This window comes from Anolis sagrei, chromosome 1, assembly GCF_037176765.1.
Source record: "Anolis sagrei isolate rAnoSag1 chromosome 1, rAnoSag1.mat, whole genome shotgun sequence".
In the NCBI taxonomy this organism is placed as follows: Eukaryota; Metazoa; Chordata; class Lepidosauria; order Squamata; family Dactyloidae; genus Anolis; species Anolis sagrei.
Window position 1 is genome coordinate 170,175,548 of NC_090021.1, and position 24,779 is coordinate 170,200,326.

Here is a 24,779-nt window from a genome sequence, read left to right on the forward strand (position 1 = left end):
TGAAGAAGGGAGTCCTTGGAGTGCAAGTGAACCCAGCATAGAACCCGAAGTACTGAGCAGCACTGGTACGGAAGAGAATTATCATCGCAATATGTCATGGCTACATGTAAGTAGAGTTCATCAGTGAGGTTCTGGAATGGCACACAAAATCACAATTTGCCTCCAAGGCTTGTACTTCCCCATAATATATCGAAGTTTATGCTTTTATTACATATTATTTGTCCCCTGTCATGCATTGCTGTGGCCTAGTCTGTGTATATGTGTTTTGTGTGTGTGTGTATGTGTGTTTGTGCATGTGTGTGTGTGTGTGTGTGTGTGTGTGTGTATATATATATATATATATATATATAGTTTTGCGCATACATTGTAATATATTTTTTGTTTGTTTTTTGGCTTTTAAAATCTCTTCTGCTGTGTTTTCAGTGTTTTTATGAGTGACTAGCTGTACCCGCCACATGTTGCTGTGGCCAAACTTCCCTCCCTCTTCCTCTCCTCCTTTCTTTCTCTATTTCTTTCCCTCCCTCTTTTCTTCCTCCCTTTCCTTTTTTCTTCCATTACCTCCTTCCTTCCTTCTCTTCCTCTCCCCTTACTTCCCTTTTCTTTCCCTTCCTCTTTCTCTCCTTTCTTCCTTCTCTAACTATTCTTGGACTGCAACTCCCAGCAGTCCTCCTGACCAATCTATCTACCTGCCCATCTCTCTATCTCTATTTAATCTATCTATCTTATCTATTTGGAGAATTGCTGGGAGTTACAGTCCAAGAATAGAAAATTGGAAATATGCAAGAATTGGGATGCTCTCAAAGAGATCCAAGGAGAAGAAAGCTTGATCTTAGAAGCTGTACATTTGGAGCATTCTCCTCTCCTAAAGGGCCTGGTTTAGGGGATGCTGGGAGCTGTAGTCCAAAAGAGAGTGTGGATATGCTTTTGTGTGTTTTGTTTGTCAGGGGGAGTCATTTTTGTGCATGCGCTGTAGCATATTTTTGCTTTTTTGGCCTTTTAAGTCCCTTCTGTTGTGTTTTTCAGTGTTTTTATGAGTGATGGTCACCCATTGGCCTGGTATATGTATTTTGTCCAAATTCCGTGTCAATTTGTTCAGTGGGTTTTGAGTTTTGTTAATTCCACAAATGAACATTACATTTTTATTTATATTGATGGTCACTCATTGGGCTGATATGTGTTTTGTGTCCAAATTTGGTGTCAATTCGTCCAGTGGTTTTTGAGTTATGTTATTCCTACAAATGAACATTACATTTTTATTTATATAGATTGTAAAAAGGATAGATCCTTTTGTTTTTTAGACAGCTGTAAAATGTATCTCTGCTACCTACACTTTGTACAGCGATCTGATCTGAATTCATGTCTACAGCTTCTGAAAATTCTGGTTTGCTTTATGTTTCCAGGTGATGATCCTCTTCTGCAACCAGCAGAGTTTTATCTGCAGCCACATTGATTACTGCCACCCTCACTGTTATCTCCATCACAGCCGTTCTTGTGCTCGTCTCGTGCGGGCCATCAAACTCCTATATGGAGACACTGTGGATTCACTCAGAGAAAACAATATACCTAATGGTGTATCTAGGGGCAAAAAGCAGAAAGAGGTAAGAAAGTTAATTAAACAATTTGCATCCTATCAGTGCAGGGAAGTTATTTAAATCAGTTTGGTTAATTCACTTATCGAAGGTGTAATCAATTGGCGAGTGAGGAATTGTCAGCACATTCTCTGCCCGCAGTGGGTTAGCCTCTTCTGCCACTCAGACAAGACAAGAGATGTAATTCTCAGTGTTTTTGATTGATCCCTAGCTCCTTCATACTGTTATTTTGCCTTGCCTCTGGTTATGAACTATTACTGTATTTGGGTTCTGTTAGTCCATGTTAGCCTAGGTTAAACAATCAATCCACAAAACTTTGTGAACTTTATTAAATTAAAGTGAATGTTTTATGTTCAGGTTTTATGTCACGATATAATTTTTGAAAGATTACATTTTATTTAATTTATAGATGCTAGGCTTTAAGTTGTTTTAATATGTGAAGTCATTCTGGATTACTATGTCAGTACTTGTTTGTTTTACTGAGACATTGAATATTTGCCTTTTTGTATGTTGGAATCTGCCCTGAGTTCCCCTGGGGACATAGAGTGGAACATAAATATTTATTATATTATTATTGCTTCCACCCCAAACAGAACTTATAAAAGGCCCTCCTCTGTTTTTTGGCTAGTCCACTTTATAGCTTCTACTTCCTACTTTCCCTTCTCTCTCCTTATCCCCAGTCAATACTTTAAAAACACTTTAGTTCTCTATCTCCGTTTCCATTCAGTTCACTTTTTCACTCCAGTATCTAGATAACATCTCTACTGCCTTTCCTCTCTTCATCCAATTAGGTTGGGTTCAGAGCAAGAAGAAGACCTGGAGGAGAGGTCCCCAAGTCACAGGAAAAGGCAGAAGTTCAGACATCTGACCCAGAATATTCCCAGTAACCCAGTGAAGCAGCAGCCTGCATTCTCCACCCCCATCTCTTTAAATTGAGAATCTGAGAGTTCTTGACACTTGTCAGCGAATCTGGATTCTCTGGTCATCTGAGTACCCAATTCATAAAAATCGTTGAAAATAAGACAGGCAGAGTTAATGTCATCAACACACCACTTAAGCATTCTTAAGTATTGGAAACTCAAGACAGTTACATGAGATAAGGAACAGTCTCTTAGGCTATTTTTTCTATGCAAACATATACTTTCTCCTGAAAGAGAAACACAAAATATATCAATGTCTGGGTGCTGATCTTGCATCACAATATATCACATTAAATGTAAGGTACTATAAAATGATTACATCATATGGCCATTAAGAAGTTAGACTTTATATCTCCTTTTTTTCTTCAAATGCTTTCTGGTAGTTAAGACATGTAGGAACACTACCATCTTAAGCAGCAAAACTCAGCCATTTTTAATAATGTCCATCATCATCATCATAATCATCATCACCACCATCACCATCATATCCTTTCATATACAATCTTGTAACAGCTTAGAGATTGAAAGAACTAGGTTGTTAGAATAACCTTTCGTAGACCAAGTCTACTTCCTCAGATATTCTTTCATATCTTATATAATTATTTATTAATACACTATACAAACATCTATTTATTTATTTATTTGCAGTATTTTATACACCGCCCTTCTCACCCCGCAGGAGACTCAGGGCGGATTACAATGTACATATACATGGCAAACATTCAATTCCATAGACACACAACATATATAGACAGACAAACAGAGGCTATTTAACATTCCAGCTTTTTCATGAGGGTTTTCTGGCCACCAGGGGAGCTGTCACTTCACCGTCCATTTGTGACACTGATGAAGTACTTCCTCATTCTTTGCATGCTTTCTGGAGATTTTTATGGCATTATAAATTAGCCTCCCTGCATAAGCGGTACCTAAATTTCCTACTTGACAGATGCAACTGTCTTTCAGGCTGCAAAGGTCAACAGCAAGCTACACAAATTGGTCAGAAGCTCACTCTGACCTGGGCTGGCTTCGAACTCATGACCTTTTGGTCTGCAGTGATCTTAATGCAGCTGACTCCCAGCCAGCTGTGCCACAGTCCCGGTTTTCATGAAACCTTTCATAAAGGTTTTCATGTGTACAAAATCCTGTGCCTTCTATGATATCCATAACTATCATAAATGATTTTATCCCCCTTGTTGCAAAGGATATATCTTCTTTAGGGTTCTGAGTTACGCACTGAATCTGGGAGAACTAGGAATTCAATCAAAAAGACTTCAAGTTAAGTCTTGGGCTATCTTGCCTTGCCTGGCCAGTAGAAGAGATTAACTCATTCCTGGATGTCACCTTTTTTTTCTTTTAAAAGAATGGATCTCCATAGCAAAGTCACAAATGCACCATTTTAGGAAAGTTTCCCAACCTTATATGCACCCCAGATAAATGTTTAATTATGAGTTTGAGGTGTGGTGGATGGGATGCTTTAGTGTATTCTGATTCTTATCAGTTCCCAGTCACATTCTGAGAGTTCAAGCAAAGCTTTATAGTTTGCAACCAATTTTTCACAATATTAGTGTCACAATGGAATATTTTTCTACCAAGTAAGTTGACCTCTGAACATAAATCTAATTCTCTTCCAGTGTTCAGACAAGTCATGCCTGAGAACACCTTCTCTTAAGAAAAGAGTGATGGATACCAACCTTGAAGGAAAGAAGGATTCTGGAATGTTGAAATATATAAGGCATCAGGTAATGAAAATTTCTGGTAGTTACATAAACAATGTACTAGCAGATTTAATCATTTTAATCTTTGTAATGTTTGTCTTCTGCTGGCAAAATAGCATTAAGAGATGCTGAATTATACATTTTTTTGGCTACTTCAGGTTAAAGGTTCCATATTTGTTGTTGTGCAAAAATGTGTAATGTTTTATGCAAATATAACCATTATCACATCAAAGTGCCTTGTCAGATTGAATACCTTATATCGACTTGTATTGTCTAACTAGCAGAGTTCTCTAAAAGCTTTCCTCAGATTTGCAGCCTCCTGCTTATACTGTGATGTCTTATAATTGGGTAGACCAGGAGTTGAACCTAGGGAACTGTGTATGTAAAACATGTGCTCTACCTCTGAGCAACATTTGTCTACTAATGTTCAGTTATGACCTTACCCCAATTAGGACAAATCAATCTCTCTTTATTCTATGTCAGTTTCATATTACTGACTCATATGTCCATTCCAACCATGTTTTCATCTGTCTTTGATTTTTTTTAAAGGACAGCACAACTTTTGCATTTATTTTCATGTCCATGTATTTATGAAATTTCTTTTGTATAGACATTTTGATGTGAAGGGTAATTGTGTTCTGATCCAAAACTTAATCTAGGGAATGGGAACTAGTCTGGCTCATTTAAAAGAGGAAGACCAAATTAATTTTTCCCTGGCTATGAACTCTCTGTTGGTGAATTTTCACTGTTGATAGTCTTCCATATGAGAGCAGCTTAAGATAACAACAAATAGTTCTTCACAGTCTATGGGTCACTTGCATAATGCCTTTTACAAGAAAGTTCTAGAAATGAGTGAACTTTTTTTGAAGATTCATCTCAGCAGATATCTTCCGTGCACCATTGTCTTGTTCCCTTGATTCCTTTTTGTTTCCTGGAAGAAAATCCTTTTGCGTGATTCCACATCCAATTGCATATTTTTCCAAAGAACAAAGATTTTGCAAGCATGGAGAGAGTGACAGTGTACTTTAAACTCTATGTCTTTCTAATCACAGAGCAAGTTTTCCTTTTCAACCAGTTCCTCCATTTTAAAAATGCTTGTAATATACTGCATTGCCCACAATTTGAGCACAAATTCATAGTATAAGTGGTAGATTTACGGTGAAGTCAGCCAAATGAGTTGGCCTGATGCTTGTCAACTGATATCTTTCTATGATGAGCTTATTATTTCACATTCTTTCCTACATTTGGCAAATTGTGACTTTATCAAACTATCTATTGTCAATTTGTGTTCATTTTGCTTAACTGATATAAGTAAAAAAAATAAAATATTAATGTAATTAATTAAAACATTAGGTTTGATTATAATTATGATTGTTTAATCTGATATACATACATAATCAGATTTGATGAAAGCATTTCATGAAGTCTGATATTTTGTTCAACTCCCCCCCCCCCATATATATATATATATATATATATATATAGCCCTCGGTGGCGTAGTGGGTTAAAGTACTGAGCTGCTGATCGAAAGGTCGCAGGTTCGATTCCAGGGAGCGGTGTGAGCTTCAGCTGTCAGCCTTAGCTTCTGCCAACCTAGCAGTTCGAAAACATGGAAATGTGAGTAGATCAATAGGTACCACTCCAGTGGGAAGGTAACAGCGCTCCATGCAGTCATGCCAGCCACATGATCTTGGAGGTGTCTATGGACAATGCTGGCTCTTCGGCTTAGAAATGAAGATGAGCACCAACCCCCAGAGTGTCGGAGATAACTGGACTTAATGTCTGGGGACAACCTTTACCGTATATATATATATATATATATATATATATATTAGCTGCTGTCCTTTGGTCATATTGTGTTCATAATATGCTTCCGGAGAGTATTATCATTCATAAAGCACTGTGATCTATTCATTCTTTATCACATAAATATGTCTACATATTTTAAAATAGTAAAAGACAAAGCGGTACAAAAACATGAGATAGTTAGATGACTTTACTTGGATGCCCTTTCAAATTCTATGACTCAGGTAGGACAGTTGAGGAATGAAAGCTTCATCTGGACTCATACAGGGAGTTTTAACCAGGTAGAAGTTTGTCACTGCTTTTCACTGTGCCAGAAAATTCAGAATATGGCCCTTTCATAGCAGAAAGGGTTGGTCCTCTCTCAGATACACTCTGATATATACACTCTGAAGCTATGAAATATTCTCATTGAATATTCTCAAACTGTTATCTCTCTTAGTTTCTTGTAACATTTACTTAATCACTCAGATAGGTATAATTGAGGCTGATTGGGCATGGCTGCAGATACAGAGAGTTTTGCCCAGAATTGCGAACTTGCAATTCTTAACTCAGGATGACTTACCGCAGCATAAACATGTATGCAGCTAGGTTATGAATGTCTTTCTTTTAATTAGCGGGATTTGCTTTTGTGCAGGTGATGAGTTTGTCTCCTGCACCGTTATCACTGTTAATCAAAGCTGCTCCCATCCTCACAGAAGAGATGTACGGGGACATCCAGCCTGCAGCATGGGAACTGTTGCTTAGCATGGATGAGCACATGGCTGGCGCAGCAGGTAAGATGATGACATTTTAAGGTAGCCTTTATTCATACAGTGTGGGTGAATTGGGCTTGGAGATGGTAAGAATACTACAGGACCTTGGCCTAGCTTTGGAGCCAATTGATTATATATTTGTCTGAACAAAAGTATTTCTGGGCAATCCTACCTATGGAATACCCAGTGCCACCTTTACTTCCTGTTGTTAACATGTCTTTTTCATACTTTTTTGGAGGTTAAAACCTATCCATATAAGAAATATAAGCATTCCATGGTAACTGTCTATATCCTACCTAGGATGCATCTTCAGTGTAGAACTGATCCAGTTTGACACCACTTTAACTGCCAAGACTTAATGCTATGGAATCATAGGAGCTGTAGTCTGGTGAAGCATCAGTACTATTTGTTTAAAAAGGCTAAAAAATGATTCCATAGTACTGAGCCACTGCATTTGAAGTGGTATGAAACTGCATTAAAGGCTAAAAAATGATTCCGTAGTACTGCACTTGAAGTGGTGTCAAACTGCATTAATTCTACTGTACAGATGCACCCTAAATCTGCTCAAAATATACTGGTTTCCAAATTACTTAACAGAGCAATGAAAGGCCCCTTCTACACTGCCCCGTATCCCAGGATCCGATCCCAGATTAGCTGCTTATCACAGATTACCTGGCAGTGTAGACTCATATAATCCAGTTCAAAGCATGTAATCTGGGATCAGATCTTGGGATATAGCACAGTGTAGATCCAGCCAAAGACATACATCCACCTCATGCTCTCCAGAAGTGCTTTCAAACTTTATGATAAAGGTATTTATGTTATGAAACGTATATGTTGGGTGAAATATTGTCTCCTTGCAGCTGCCATGTTCCTTCTGTGTGCTGTGAAAGTGCCTGAAGCAGTGTCAGATATGCTGATGTCTGAATTTAATCACCCTGAGGCAGTGCAGAGGTTGAATGCTATACTCAAGTTCCACACCCTCTGGAGATTTAGGTATCAAGTCTGGCCTCGGATGGAGGAAGGAGCTCAGCAAATCTTTAAGGTAAATTATGGCACTGTCTGATGCAATAATAGCACTGGAATATTACTCAAATCATATACCAGTCTACATGGTAGTTCATAGAATTACAGAGCTGAAAAAGACTACATGGGAAATCTAATCCAACCCCCTTTTGCCATGCAGAAACTTCCAATCAAAGCACTCCCAGCTTCTGTTTAAAATCTCTAGAGAAGGAGACTCTGGCCCCTTCCACATTGAACTGGATTATATGGCATTGTGGACTCAGATAGCCCAGTTCAAAGCAGATATTGTGGATTATCTGCTTTGATATTCTGGGTTATATGGCTGTGTGGAAGGACATTCCATCACACTCCAGGGCAATGTATTCCACTGTCAAACAGCTTTTGTCGTCAAGAGGGTCTTCCTAATATTTAGGTGGAACCTCTTTTCCTTCAGCTTGAATGCATTGTCCTACTCTCGGAGCTGCAGAAAACAAGCAAACTCTCTCCTCAATACAATATACATTCATCTATATAAATAAAAATGTAATGTTCATTTGTGGGAGTAACATAACTCAAAATCCACTGGATGAATTGACACCACATTTGGACACAAGACATCTCTCAGGCCAATGAGTGACCATCACTCATAAAACACTGAAAAACACAGTGGAAGAGACTTAAAAAGCCAAAAAAAAAAAACCCATTACAACACATGTGCAAAACCATGTAAATAAATGCAAACACACACACATATATACATATACACAAAAATATACACACATATATACACACACAAAACACATATACAGAGACTGGGCCACAGCAACACGTGGTAGGGGACAGCTAGTATCTATATAAATAAAAATGTAATGTTCATTTGTGGGATTAACATAACTCAAAAACCGCTGGACGAATTGACACCAAATTTGGACACAGTACACGTATCAGGCCAACAAGTGAACATCACTCATAAAAACAGGAAAAGAGGCTTAAAGGCCAAAAAATAAAAAATAAATTACAACGCATGCACAAAACCACACACATACAAACACACACACACACACATATATATACACATATACACAAATATATACATGCACATATACTCACATATACCCACACAAAGCTCATATACACAGATTGGGCCACAACAACGTGTGGCAGGGAGCGGCTAGTATTTAAATATGCCTATTATTCCACCTCTTCATCTTCTTTTTTCCTGGCTCAACATGACCAGCTCCTGAAGTCACTCCTCATAAGGCTTGGCTTCCAAGTCTTTTATCATTTTGCTTGCCTTTCTCTGGAGACCAGGTTACAGGGAGAACATAACTCCCTTGTTACAACAGCTCTAATGGCCACCAGTCCATTTCAAAGCACAGTTTGAAGTGCTTTGAAATGCATGCACAAAACCACATATATACACAAACACACATATACACAAATATATACACAGACTTTTTCATCATGTCAGGAGCAAACCAAACAATTGTATTGCATTAAAAAACAAAACAAAACAAAATCACAATGTTTGCAAACTTGGCATTCTATTAAATGTAATTTGACCAGTAACTGGCCACTTGGAGTGCCTCTGGTGTTGCTATAAGAAGGTCCTCCATTGTGCATGTGGCAGGGCTCATGTTGCATTGTAGTAAGTGGCCTGTGGTTTGCTCTTCTTCACACTCGCATGTCATGGATTCCACTTTGTAGCCCCATTTCTTAAGGTTGGCTCCGCATCTCGTGGTGCCAGAGCGCAGTCTGTTCAGTGCCTTCCAAGTCGCCCAGTTTTCTGTGTGCCCAGAAGGGACTCTCTCATTTGGTATCAGCCATTGATTGAGGTTCTGGGTTTGAGCCTGCCACTTTTGGACTCTCGCTCGCTGAGGTGTTCCAGCGAATGTCTCTGTAGATCTTAGAAAACTATTTCTTGATTTAAGTCATTGGCATGCTGGCTGATATCCATACAGGGGATGGGCCGGAGATGTCACTGGAATGATCTTAGTAGGAGAAAGATCACGTGCACAGTATGGAAGCACTGTCTTTGTAAAACCAGGCCTCCAAGTCAGCAGTGCCCACAACACTGAAGAAAACAATACACAGACTGGGCCACAGCAATACGTGGTAGGGGATGGCTAGGTAAAGCTGCTAAACTAGGAAGATCTTCAGTTCTTCTGTGCAAAGGAACAAGTCTTCTGCTCCTACAAACATTTCCCTTTTCTCTTTGTCTGTTTTTTCTAGATTCCTCCACCCAGCATAAACTTCACTCTGCCATCTCCAGTACTGGGAATGCCCTCTGTCCCCATGTTTGACCCACCATGGGTACCACAGTGTGGTGGAAGTGTGCAGGACCCTATTAATGAAGATCAATCTGTAAGTAAAAGAAAATATCTTTGCTGCATGCAACCTTATTATATGAAAGTGATATTGATGGTAAATTGGGGCCACCTTGAGTTACACGAGTCACACATTCCGCAGAGCACTCATCATCCTCTTCTGTCTTACTGCAATATTTTACACAGATTTTAAACTTCTACATAGCCTGGGTCAACTCCAGCATACAATTTTTTCAAACTGTTTTCTTACAGAAGTCATTTTCAGCCCGAGCAGTGTCACGCTCTCATCAGCGTGCAGAGCACATTCTGAAGAATCTGCAGCAAGAAGAAGAGAAAAAACGTTTGGGGCGAGAAGCTAGTCTAATCACTGCCATACCCATCACTCAGGAAGCTTGTTACGAGCCCACATGTTCCCCAAACTCAGAACAAGAGGAAGAAGGTATGCTTTAGACATAGGAGTCATCTGCCAGATGCAGATGATCTCCATAGCTATGGAGATACAATGTCATTAATGTAGAGTACATTGGACCCTCTGGATCCATGGGTTCTGAATCAATGACTTGAATCAAGTCATCACACCCCAAATTATTAAGTGGCAGCAATATGATCTGGATCCGTGGGCTCTGAATCCATGATTTCAACAGACTGTGAATCATCATGCTCCAAATTATTAAGTAGCAGCAATGTTAACAGGGATTATGGCAAACATCCGTGTTCACATCATTGCCATTTAATATTTTAGAACAATGCTTCCCAACCTTTTTTTGACCAGGGACCACTTGATCAGGGATCACTCTCCAACATTATTACCAAAAGGGTTGTGAATCAGTTCTTGGTCAACTTTAGATTCGGTTTAGGTTGCTGATTCAGAAAATTGCGTTGGATAGACCACATCAGCTCTAGTTTCTGAAAAAGAACATGTGCCATGGTCAGCAACAGGAAAGGAGTGGGAGGTGACGCGAAAGGAGTGGAAAGAAAATAAATAAAATAAATACATAAAGAGGAAGGAGGCTTGTGGACCAAATTTTCATCCTCTTGGCCCACTGATGGTCCAAGGTCAACAGGTTAAGAACCACTGATTTAAAATGTGATCATCTGCATTTATTCATGTTCATGTGAGATCATGGAACTAACCCCCTCATGGATACGATGCACCCCCTCTACTCAAGTTTTTAATTATTCTAAACATAAACCATTTTGTTATCTGTGAAAAGGGATGAGAGCTGTCCAAGAAAAAAGTATTTTCATTCTTCCTCCTTATTTCAATGCTTCTCCTAATTTAAACAGATAATCATTAACAATTCTTTTTGTCTAATGTAATATAGACTGTAACACTCTTTAAGTGGCATGGTCCTAAATTAGGCCACTGGGAGATCGTGGTTCAAATCCCCTCTCAGCAGATAGTTATGGTCTTATTAGCACTATAAGATAGCACAAAGGGAAAAGAAAATTGGAAGAGCATAACTGGTAATTTCTGTATCAATCCAAACAGTAAACTCCCAGTGCTTGTAACTTCAGCTACTTGGGACATATAAACCAGATGATGATAATGGTGATTTTAAAACCAATGATTAAAACAAAAAAAAAAAAAACATTTTATATATACAGCACAGCAAAAAAAATAAATAGAAAGCACAGCACAGCACATTGTTTAGCTGGGATGGGCCTTGTGTTCTCAATCCCCATAGATCTGTAGAAAAAGATTTTCCTCTGTCCGCAGGAAAAATAGCAATGTTTGTCCCAGTCTCTGTGGAAGTCTTTGCAGAACCTGGAAAACTTTCCCATGTTTCCTGTCTCAAAGTATAAGAGAATACCTTGAGCTATATTAGGTTTTACATCTTATTCCCTATTTATGTAGAAAGTGGTCGCCAGAACTATAATCTAGGTCCAAGAGAATTTATTTTAAAAAATGAAGCTTAAATTGCATGTTCAGCACTAGATCTTTTCCAGGATTTATAAACTGAAATTCACATCTTCTATTTGTTTTGCCAGTAGAAGAAGTTGTTAACCTGGCATCTCGTCGTCTCTCTGTGAGTCCTTCATGCACTTCAAGTACATCTCACAGAAACTACTCTTTTCGGCGTGGTTCAGTTTGGTCCGTGCGTTCAGCAGTCAGTGCTGAAGGTAAGACATTTAAAGATTGATATTCAGTGTCCTCTTATGTATCGTATCAATCATTGCATTTCTTGTATGATTTGTTTATGGATAAGCTATTCGTCTACCAAAACTTGATTCCTGGAACAGCTTACGTGAGATCAGTAAAAAAAAATACAGTTCCTATGACTGAGTACACTCTGAAATATACAATAACAACAACAGGACTGAGGATCAAGAATAAAGAGGAATAAAGGCAAACCCAACTTCCAGTTCTTAAAGTTACACAATAGATTAAAAAAATCCAATGGAAAAAGTTCAGGAAGAGAAAAAGATGCAACAGAAAGATGCGAAACATTATCACTCATCAGGGTGATTAAGGTCAACTCAATCCTGAATCCAGGCCTAAACCTAGACTGAAATGGATTTACAGATTGGGTTGTTGAAGGCTTTTTTGGGCTATATGGCCATGTTCTAGAGGCATTCTCTCCTGGGTTGTTGTAGGTTTTTTCAGGCTATATGGCCATGTTCTAGAGGAGGGAATGCCTCTAGAACATGGCCACATAGCCCAAAAAAACCTACAAGAACCCAGTGATTCCAGCCATGAAAGCCTTCGACAATACGATTTACGGATTATTGTTGTGTTTATGGATCTGGAATATGTTACATATTACCAATGTATTTATGTAATTTCCAGCTACATATTGGGAATAATAGAATGAGTTTTATCTCTATGGTGAGATCTCTGTACTCCAAAATTTTACTCAAAGCTAAGTTTCTGACACTCTACTGTGGAAGCTATTTTGTGATTAGTTTAGATGTTATTCTGAAAGGTACTTTTGATGTTTCATACAGCAAGTTCACTGGGGTGTACGGTTCACTGCCTTTAAAACAGTACTCACTTTTGTAGGGCCATATTTGCTCATGTGTTTTAAATTGCTTATCCATTGGTTGTTCTAATATAATTAAACTTGGTACATACCATATGGAGTACCAGGTGGTGCAATGGATTAAACTGCTGAGCTGCTGAACTTGCTGACCAAAAGGTTGACAGTTCGAATCCGGGGAGCAAGGTGAGCTTCCACTGTTAGCCCCAGTTTTTGTCAACCTAGCAATTTGAAAACATGTAAATGTGAGTAGATCAATAGGTACCGTTCCAACAAGAAGGTAATGGCACTCCATGCAGTCATGCTGACCACATGACCTTGGAGGTGTCTACGGACAGTGCTGACTCTTCAGCTTAGAAATGGAGGTGAGCAAAAACCCCCAGAGTTGGACACAACTAGACTTAATCTCAAGGGGAAACCTTTACCTTTACATACCATATGAAGCAGTATGTTGTAGTGGCTTGTGTATTAATCCAAGCTGCTTCTACACAGCCACGTAATCCAGATCAGAATGTGGATTCAAGAAATCCAGTTCCACTCTGGAGATTCTCCACACACACCCCAGGAACCATGGAAAAGCTCCTGTCGCATCCACAAAGCACCCTCATGCCAAATTAATGGCATTTTTTCTTAACCTATTTAGAGAAATCTGCTGAACTGCAGCAGCCCATAGGATGAGAATCAGTAGTGGAGCTCATCTTTCAATTAAAAAACAAAAAGGGGAAGAAATTTCTTCTTGGTGAGGGTAGGAAAAAGCATTTGTTTACCTTCCTGAGAGTACCATATCCATTTCCTTTATCTGAATTTACCAGTGTTAGGAACCCCCAGTGGTGCAATGGGTTAAACCCTTGTGCCAGCAGGATTGAAGACAGACAGGTTGGAGGTTCGAATCTGGGGAGAGCATGGATGGGATCCCTCTGTCAGCTCCAGCTCCCCATGCGGGGTCAGGAGAGAAGCTTCCCACAAGGATGGTAAAACATCAAAACATCCAGGCATCCCTTGGCAACGTTCTTGTAAACAGCCAATTTTCTCACACCGGAAGTGACTTGCCGTTTCTCAAGTTGCTCTTGACATGAAAAAAAACCCACAAAAAACCCTGAGGTGGTGCTATATATAGGAGTGCTGTGCATGTTCCTCCCAAATTTCTGTTCTGCAGCATCCATACAGTGAGCATTTTATTGCCGATTTCAGACTTTCTCCTGCCCTTTTTAAACATGTGTTTTCCATGTGGATGCACATAGCAGTGAACATTAAAAGTGTATGTTTTCTAGCCACACCACACACCCCTTTATAATCCACATCATTTGTATTTTCAGCATGTGTAGATAAAGTCTATGACTCTTGGACAGGAAGGTTCAAATTACTGTTCAGCAATGGAAAGCTATTGGATGGATGTTGGGAATCACACACTCTGAACCACAGAAAAAGGCAAAAGGAAACCTCTTCTGAAGGAATCTTGCTTTAAAAAACCTTCTATGATAGTGCCACCATAAGTTACAGTTGACTTTCACCAACAACAACTACAACTACAGCAAAGCAGCATTAATATACAGTATAAAGATAGAAGCAGCTAACTACACACAACAATTTGTCCCTGCAAGACAACCAAACTTCTGGGAAAACATATGAAGCAAAGAATCACAATAGTGATTCATATTTTAAAAAGCTGAGCTATTTTACGAATACTTGAAATGGAGTTTTGAATAGCTCAAAATTGGTATATCTCTCCCCCCCCCCCCCCAATTTCAATATTCAGTGTGGGTCTTTTTCTTCAATGCAAAGATTTAGTGGAGACAGCTTTAGTTACACAATGTTTATTCTTTCCCCTTGAACTTAGATGAGGAACACACAACAGAGCACACACCAAATCATCACGTGCCACAGCCTCCACAAGCGGTCTTCCCAGCATGTATCTGTGCAGCTGTTCTTCCCATTGTTCACCTGATGGAAGATGGGGAAGTCCGGGAGGATGGTGTTGCAGGTATTGTTTTAGTTTCAAGATTACTGGAATAATTTGAGAATCCTAAAATATCCACACTGGTTTTAACATCTAAAACTGTGTAAGGTTTTGAGATCTTCAGATAACTTCATTGAGCAAGATGTTACAAAACGTAGGGGAATGGGTGCATGGAGAGTGGGAGTAGGGGAGTTTCAAATAAATACTTTTTCTGTGACATGTTGATATAGAATCAGGGGGCTCTATAGCATTTAAATGGAGGTGACGAAATTCTTTCAGGTTTCACTTGGATTATCTTGTAGAAATGCTGACAGCAAAAAAAGGCTAACATTTGAGTCAACATTTTTGAAAATGTAAAAACTATTTTGAAATGTAAGAACTCAGAACACCAGCTCCTTTGCCATTTGGAAAAGGGAAACTAGGCATGAAATATTTGTAGACTAAAGACTTGTGGTGCCAGAGGAAAATTCTGGGAGTTTGCAAGAAGAGTCCAGGAAATAATGCCCAGATGCTCACTGGAGGGAAGGATATTAGAGGCAAAGATGAAGTACTTTGGCCACATAATGAGAAGGCAGGATACCTCGGAGAAGATAATGATGCTGAAAAAATTGAAGGAAAAGGGAAGAGGGGCCAACCAAGGGCAAGATGGGTGGATGGTATCCTTGAAGTGACTGGCTTGACTTTGAAGGAACTGAGTGTGGCCACAGCCAATAGGGAGCTCTGTCATGGGCTGGTCCATGAGGTCATGAAGAGTCAGATGCGACTGAACGAATAAACGACAAAAGACCTCATCATATGGAGGCAGGGAAGCCGAAGAACAGTGAGGGAAACCATGAGGCAATGTAATGCTGTATTCCCTTAACATTAGGGGTCATGGTATCCCTTCCCACAGCATTTCTGCACTGTCCCCCACTTCCTCCTGCTTTCCCTTCAGCTCCTTCTATGAGAAGTTGGATGTAAACACTGCTGGCGCAAAGCCCCACGGAGGCCCACCGAAAGTAGCCCTATGCCATACGGTGGGCTCCAAGGGACTCGGTGCCATCACTGTGCCAGCAGCTCAGAGAAGCAAGGAGAAGACGCTTCTCGGCCTCAATGGGATGAGCGCATAACTAAAGTAATAGTGCAATTACGTAAGAAGTAACTCTTAGATCACACTGGCCAACACACATTCTGGTGCCTCAGATGTTAGACCTATTTCTGAGCATATCTGACCTGCTGATTCAAAAAATGGCACCAGTTCCCCCCTATCAGCTCTAGTTTTTGAAATATAGAGCACATGCCATCTACCAGCTGCCGCCTGCTCACCCATAGAAAATCATGATAACCGTATCTAAGAAACTAGAGCTGATGTGGTCTATCCAGTACAATTTTCTGAATCAGAACTCTAAATAACCCTAGGAACAAGCCTAGAAACCAAGAAGAAAATGTTTGGTTGTGTTGTGTTATAATTTATTATTTACTTATTAATTATTATTTACTTATTAATCACAATTTATGCACTGCTTGTTGTAAAGTAATATCTAAGAGCATAAAATAAAAAATAACGATGTCCACAACAAAAAGTAAGAAGCCAGAGCAAACAACTGTGCTTTCAAGAATTTATCTAGAATTCTAGATTACAGTCAGAAGTACTTCAGGGTGAGAAGGACGGAATAGAAATGTTTTAAATAATAAATAAGTACTGCATCTTTGTTACAGTGAGGACAATAAGTGTGTTTAGGACTGAATTGCTTCTAAACCAGACTTTATCTCTCTGGAATTGGACACATCTTTTCCCCTACTTTTCAATAAGAATTGCATGTTTTCTTTTGTGGACTTCCTTTTTTCCAGTCTAATCTGTAGAGAAAACTAGTTTGCCAATGAATATTTTAAAGAGCAATATGTTTATATTGAAAAACTTCCTATTTGCAAGTTTATTTTTCACTATAAGAGAAAAAAACTACCCAAATAATAATGGAAGGAAAGCAGCTATTAACCTCTTTTTACAGACAATAACAGCTGATTCAATTAGAAATGGTTAAGAGGCAATTTATCACCAAATCCCAGCTGTGTCGCCCAGGACAAAATAAAATGGGCTGAACTCACAACGAATGACTAGCATGGAAACAATATTGGTTGAATGTGACTTATTTGTGAGTAGAATTACTGAAGAATTTTGCTAAGACAAAAGGATAGACTAGTACTTTACTAATTATGTAGCCTTGAACACATTACTACATTTCTTACTGAAGATGGTGGGAGTTACTTTCCCATAGACATGCAAAGGTTTTTGTACTGCACGCGAGGAATTTTTATTTTACTTCAATTGCAGGTTAACTGTGGAAGAGCAATGTCTCATCAAGTATGGAACCAATCTACTTTGTGAAGAGCTGGGTGGCTCATTATTTAAAATACACAATGCTTATCAGGTGTTCTGGGTTCAGAAGACTACATGGGACATAATGTCATTCCTATAACAACTGGTATGGACCTGAACTTTTTCTTCTTGAAATCCTGCCCAGTCTAGCTGTCTTGTTTTGTCTTTTTCAGTGAGTGCAGTGGCTCAGCAAGTCCTATGGAACTGTCTCATTGAAGATCCATCTACAGTTCTTCGACATTTTCTGGAGAAACTTACGATCAGCAATCGGCAGGTATAACCTCTTGCTTTCCAGTATATAAACTTCAAAAGAATTCTAAGGGATGCATTTGGGTATATTCATGAACCTGGTTATTTATTTATTTATTTATTTATTTGCTGACTTGACTCTCCTGATATTCAGCTGAAGTCAGTAAACAATACAGGGTTAGTCAAAATGAATAGGCCAATAAGAAAATTAATTGTAGCCGAATGTATGTTTACTGTAACCAAACCACAGCTACGTAGCGACAGATAAACTATCAAAGTTTTTTTTGAGCAACACACATGTACGTTAATGCCACTAGGCGTCGCTAGGAGTCGCTGTTTTCAAAATGGCGGAATCAGGCAAAGAGAAGGCATTTTGTGTGATGACATTTGCTAAAACAATGTCAGTAATTACGGTCCAGCGAGAATTTCGAGCCAAGTATGGCAAGGAACCACCTCATCGACATTCCATTGCGAGGTGGGTAAAGCAATTTGAGGAGACGGGCTGCTTATGCAAGGGTAAAACCACAGGACGACCGCGTGTCTCCGAAGACACAGTGGAATCCATTAGTGCATCCTTTCAACGAAGTCCCCAGAAGTCGACAAATCGTGTTGCCATGGAATTGAACGTTCCGCAAAAAACTGTGTGGCGCGTGTTACGCAAACGTTTGCAGTTCAAGCCGTATAAATTGCAAATGGTGCAGGCTTTGAAAAAAGGTGACTATTTGAAACGACACGATTTTTGCGAATCAATGCAGCGAAGACTAGAGGAGGAAGGCTTTGCCAACAGACTGGTCTTCAGTGACGAGGCAACGTTTCACCTGTGCGGGAAGGTCAATAGGCATAATCTCCGCTTTTGGGGATCTGAAAATCCTCATGCCGTATTGGAACATGTAAGGGATTCGCCGAAGGTAAACGTTTTCTGTGCAATAACCAACCGTCACGTGTTTGGCCCATTCTTTTTCGCGAAGAAAACCGTAACAGGCACAGTGTACGCTGACATGTTGTCTGAATGGTTGATGCCACAGTTAGAAGAGAAAGTGCCCGATTTCGTATTCCAACAGGACGGTGCCCCTCCGCATTGGCACAACAGTGTACGCGAGTACCTCAACGAACACCTTCCCAGACGTTGGATTGGCCGTGCTGGAGTGACTGATCTTCCATTCCTCCTCTGGCCCCCCAGGTCCCCCGACCTCACACCATGCGACTTTTCTCTCTGGGGGTATGTGAAAGACACTGTGTTCCGACCTCCATTACCGCTGACCTTGGACGACTTAAAACAGCGCATATGTGCTGCATTCGATACCATTACGTCGGATGTGCTGCAACGGATGTGGAATGAACTGGACTATCGCTTGGACGTCTGCCGTGTCACACGGGGCGCCCATATCGAACATCTCTGAAGGTGAGACAAAACTTTGATAATTTATCTGTCGATACGTAGCTGTAGTTTGGTTACAATAAACATACATTCGTCTAAAATTAATTTTCTTATTGGCCTATTCATTTTGACTAACCCTGTATTTTATAGTAACACATTTTGTGGTGTTAAAAATGAAAAGTGCTGTCAGATGACTTGTAATTTAATATATACAATATAAATTAAGTTTTCTAGTCTGAGGTTAAATAAACTTTGGTTTATCATTACCTGGATAATCATGAGACTCACGAACAGTGTTATCACTCGTGTCTGTGTAACCCCCATAGACCTCCTCCTGTACCAAACCATTCCACAATAATGTAACTGAAATACCAGCTAATTTCACAAAACCATTGACTCTAAAACCCCATCTGCAATGAAAACAACAACATATTATTGCGTAATAATGATTGCTCTGACCAGAGAATGTATGCATTAGAAGGTTCAAAATATAAATTAGCAGATAAAGTTACTCTTATTTATAATAATAAATGTGAACTGGGCTTGCAAAAAACTGCAGGATATTTGTATAAAAATAATACATTTTGCTGAAACACTGTTCAAAAAGTTTCTAGACTGCCATCTCCTTTGATGGTGTCACCAAATCCCTCCTCCCTAGCGACATTCCTGCTCATGAACATTCTCCTTTCTATTTATGAAGCTATAGAGATGAAGCCAACATTATACCCAAATTGAAATCAACTGTAGTTAGCTTTTAATTTTGTTTGCTGCGATGAGATAGCTTCAATTTTTTAAGATAAGCCATATTATAGGGGTTTTGCTTAAAAATGTGACACAGTAGATGACTGAAAATGAAGGCAAATGGTAGGAGGTAATGCATGAACCCAAGGTTCATTCACATAAGATTAAACCAGTTTATTTGAATGCCCAAAAAATTGACAATAAAATTGGCCATTTAGCAAACTGTGGATCATATCCAGACCTTTAGTCTGACAATTGCCTATCCTATAAAGGATTTATGTCTCTGGACATATCCACACTGAGCACTTTAGGTCAGTTTGAAATCACTGTATGACCCTTCCACACAGTTGTATAAAATCCACATTGAACTGGATTATCGGGCAGTGTGGACTCATATAATGCAGTTCAAAGCAGATATTGTGGATCATCTGCCTTGATATTTTAGTTTATATGGCTGTGGGAAGAGCCCATAGAACAAAGTTGTGTCTGTGTGCTGGTGATTACACTGGAAACCTTGGAACTGATTCAAGGTCCGCTTGGTGACTACAGAAATGGCAGAGGCTGGCTTTGAATTGATTCCATGATCTATAGTATCTGCAACTTGACAACTCTGGAGAAGGCGGGGTTTTCCCCACATATACACACTGCAATGCACATGTGCGAATTAGTGTAGTGTTTGGGGCTTCCACACGATGATTTGAATTCTGCAGAATTGCTTTTGCTGTGTGATATGGTTTATACTGATACACAATAAAGACTCTATTTCAGAAGCTCCCCTAGCTTTACTTATCCCACCAATAAAATACAGAATTACATAAAATGGTAATAAATGTGCATTTAAAAACAGTTTGTCAAGTTTAAAACATGCTCCAAATCAGTCCAAAATATGAGGTCCATACAATCTCATCTAAGTCAATAAAAACCATCTATTCTGTGAATGCTTGTTCCCACAGCCAAGTCTTAAGTGTCTTGTGAAAAGTCAGGAGGGAGGGGACAGATCTAGCTTCTTTAGAGAGGGAGTTCCACAGCCGAGGGGCCACCATGGAGAAGACCCTGTCTCTTGTCCCCATCAAATGCGACTGTGATGGTGGTGGGAGAAAGAGCAGGGCCTCTCCAGATGATCTTAAAGTCCTTGATGGTTCATAGGGAGGTACACGTTCAGACAGGTAAAGTGGGCCAGAACCATTTACGGCTTTATAGGTCAAAACCAGCACTTTGAATTGAGCTCGGAAGCTAATAGGCAGCCAGTGGAGCTGCTTCAACAAGGGCAGTACCCCGCTCCCGTAAGAAACCTGGCTGCCGAGCGTTAGACTAGCTGAAGCTTCCGAGCAGTCTTCAGAGGCAACCCCACATAATGTGCATTGCAGTAGTCTATTTGGGATGCAACAAGAGCGTGGACCACCGTGGCCAAGTCAGACCTACCAAAATATTGGCGCAGCTGACCCACAGGTTTAAGATGCAATGCTCTGCACATTCTTGGTGTGCATTATGTAAACACCACACTCTCAAACATCTCCAAATAATCTTCATTTAATGTCTTCCAACTGCATTAAATGATCAATGTAGATGTGTCCCCTGTCATGAGTGAGGGGGTATTTAATCTTATAATGCTATGATTGCAATTGTCTCTCATCTGAGATCATTTATCCTAGTGGAAGTAGTGAAACTGGTTGATAAATGGTATTCTTGATGGAATGGGTGATATAAAGATTGTGAAGAATATTTTCAAGAATGTTTTGATCAGATTGAAAAGCAAATTCTGCTCTTGTTTCAGGATGAGTTGATGTATATGCTCAGGAAACTTCTGCTTAACATTGGAGACTTCCCTGCTCAGACATCCCATATCCTCTTTAACTACTTGGTAAGCTGTTTAGAATATTTAACAGAACCTGAAAGGTCATCATTATCAATACACCTCTTCAAAATGTAAAAAACAGTGTGACTTTCAGATTTGTACATTTAGTGCTGCCTGCAAGAAAATAATTTATTTCTTCTGCTGTTCCTCTCTCACTTTCCCTTTTTTAAAAATTATTTTTCCAGATACTATAATATGTATAAGCATTTAGACAAAAAGAAGAAATAAAAGAGAGAAATATAATAGAAAAAGAGGCAGGCACAGTATAGAAAGAAAACGCATAAAACAAAATGTGACTATACTTATATCATACCTCCTTCTCTAAAAACCGTCATACACTTCTTCAGATAACTAACCTACTAATTTTCAAAACTCAACTGCATCAAATTATTTTCTTCTTGCTGCAAGAGATCAATCAAGGGTTCCAGTCTTTTAAAAACCTCACTAATAAATTTTCTCTGAGGTCTTTTGAGTCTATACAATGGCCAGTTACTGAAAGCAATGTATCTGCTTTCCAAACACCAGTTTCCTGGGTTCAAAACTCTGAGAAAATTTATTTTGTTAAATGTCAACCTTTGTATTAATATATGTAGTGCGCCACGAAAACAATGAATAGGAATCTGTGAATGTAATTCAGTTCAGCAGTCTCCTTTAAAATTTCCTTGTGCAAGAACCATTGCCTGTAAATCCCCTTTCCATTTCCAGGAAGGCTGAACTATGGTTTTTGTTTATTCCCATTTCCAGTGTCAATTTATGTTCATTAATCCTGTTGTCCTAGTGACTGGCTTGACCTTGAAGGAGCTGGGGGTGGTGACGGCCGACAGGGAGCTCTGGAGTGGGCTGGTCCATGAGGTCACGAAGAGTCGGAAGCGACTGAATGAATGAACAACAACAATCCTGTTGTCCTGTTTATCCCCTGTAGAACATAGAGGGGCATTCCTGGCATAGGATGGCATACAAGCAGTTCCCAAGTTACAAACAAAATAGGTTCTGTAGATTTGTTCATAAGCTGATTTTGTATGTAAGTCAGAATAGATATATTTTTAAAGTGTATCTATCTATCTCTATATCTACACACACATACATACATACATACTTGCTTTGGATAGCATCTAGAATGTTTAACAGCTCTGTGGCGTTTGTTTTGCTGTCTGTGCAGCTGTTCAGAAGATTTCGCCTCACTTTCTATCTCTGTGAGAATTGAATTTTGAAAATTTTACGTTGTTGTACAAGCAAGGATTAAGGATAAAGCTTCAGTGGAGATGCTTTTTCCCCATGATAACTCTTTCAGAGGTGAATTTCCCTTCCGAAGGGTAGATTTTTCACACTTCCTGTTGTCTCAGCCCCGTTCTTAACTTTAAGTCATTTGTAAGTCAGATGTTTGTAACTCAGGGACTGTCTGTATGTCACATGTATCTCTGATATTATGAGTTAGCTTATTGGCCTTTGGAAGGCAAGACAAACTCTGAATATCTCTTGCCAATAAAATACTGTGATATGGCCTTAAGAATGACCATAAGTTAGAAATTATTTGTAGACAGACATACAACAGCAAAAACAATAAAAAGCTGCACTTCGGAAAGCAACATTAGGTGTATCTTTTTGACACGTAGGTGGGATTGATCATGTATTTTGTCCGCACACCTTGTGAATGGGGCATGGATGCCATTTCAGCGACACTGACCTTCCTTTGGGAAGTAGTGGGCTATGTGGAAGGACTTTTCTTCAAGGACCTCAAACAGACTATGAAGAAGGAACAATGCGAAGTGAAGCTGCTGGTGACTGCCTCCATGCCAGGTATGGATTTCACTATCTTTACACATGCTGGGGATTAAATTTTCTCTTTATATGTACTGCTGTCAATGCTGTAAAATTGCTGCCTTAACTGTTTTGATATTCACTAATATAGAATTGAAAAACTCTTCTTTTAACTGCTTCATGTGATGGGAGGAGTCATAGGTTTCCTCCCAAACTTTGGTCCCAACTTAATGCTACCTATCTCCTCCGTCTTCTTATGTTGGGAATGCAGAGGGCTTCAGCTTTCATTTCCCTTGAGCAGAATAGATGCCACTGCACAATTGGGTACTCCTGTTTTATTCTCTACTGTGATCCCTCACTTCACTGTCTGCAAAGGGCCTATTTTTACCGAATTTTCAGAATTGAAACAAAGGCCCCTTCTACACTGCCATATAAATCCAGACTATTTGATTTTAACTGGATTATATGGAAGTGTAGACTCATATAATCCAAGACAAAGCAAAAAATGTGGATTATCTGCTTTGATAATCTGAATTATATGGCAGTGTAGAAGGGGCCACAGTCACTTTAAAACTCACTTCGCTGTACATCTATTAATAACTTGATTGTTCTTTGGCTGACAAGACCATTTTCATTTCCTCCTCAATTCAGTTGGGCATATTGGCCACAGCAGAAGCATCAACTGGAGAAATATCCAGAGGTGACACTGCACTGAGTCAAAATCAAACACCACAGAATGTGTTTTGAATTTTTAAAACAATTTTGTAAACAGCCCAAACAGTGGAGGTTGGACTACCAATCAGCAAAATTCCATGTGATTCAGTATATTTCTTGTGATTTTTTGTGCTAACTTTGATGTAATATGGATACCATCTTGCACTAAATTATATATATATATTTAAAAAACCTGTAATTCTTATTTGTTATCAGCAGCAATCCTACATAACTTTTTCCAGTCCTTCTCTCTACATAACACAATTCACACAGTTGTAGGACTAAAACACCATTTGCCTTAACCCTTGAGTATGGCTCTTGTTATATTTTGACCTGATTATATCATATTCCTTTTCAAAGGCACCAAAACCCTGGTAGTTCATGGGCAAAATGAATGTGATATCCCGACCCAGTTGCCAGTCCATGAAGACACCCAGTTTGAAGCTCTTTTAAAGGTTTGATATTTATTTTTAAGATTCTTTAATACATTTTCATACCAGTATTTTCTTTTCTCTCTCAAAATAATTTTAATTAAATATTTACTAAGAGAGTTGGGGGACAAGGAAAGGAAAAGGAAAAAATTGGGGATAATAGATTTGTTATTGGTTAGTTGCATCTTTACAAATGTTTAATATGTCACAAGGAAAAAACAATTGCTGAGGTATGGGGAGTTCTT

At 39.2% G+C, this 24,779-nt stretch overlaps 1 protein-coding gene across 11 annotated transcripts in view; it reads left to right on the forward strand.

Moving 5' to 3' along the window:
• UNC80 (unc-80 homolog, NALCN channel complex subunit) overlaps positions 1-24,779 on the forward strand; it is a 180,294-nt gene that overhangs the window by 93,379 nt on the left and 62,136 nt on the right. For 9 of the 11 annotated variants that reach the window (XM_067470300.1, XM_067470309.1, XM_067470317.1 and 6 more), the window contains 13 exons: positions 6-106; positions 1,401-1,598; positions 4,141-4,248; positions 6,665-6,803; positions 7,646-7,827; positions 10,020-10,151; positions 10,367-10,553; positions 12,107-12,238; positions 14,933-15,076; positions 17,582-17,682; positions 21,551-21,637; positions 23,245-23,428; positions 24,464-24,558. In XM_067470300.1, the coding sequence (XP_067326401.1) occupies positions 6-106; positions 1,401-1,598; positions 4,141-4,248; positions 6,665-6,803; positions 7,646-7,827; positions 10,020-10,151; positions 10,367-10,553; positions 12,107-12,238; positions 14,933-15,076; positions 17,582-17,682; positions 21,551-21,637; positions 23,245-23,428; positions 24,464-24,558 (1,790 nt within the window). The remainder of the gene's footprint in view (positions 1-5; positions 107-1,400; positions 1,599-4,140; positions 4,249-6,664; positions 6,804-7,645; positions 7,828-10,019; positions 10,152-10,366; positions 10,554-12,106; positions 12,239-14,932; positions 15,077-17,581; positions 17,683-21,550; positions 21,638-23,244; positions 23,429-24,463; positions 24,559-24,779) is intronic. The other 2 variants (XM_067470302.1, XM_067470315.1) reach the window with 1 other exon arrangement.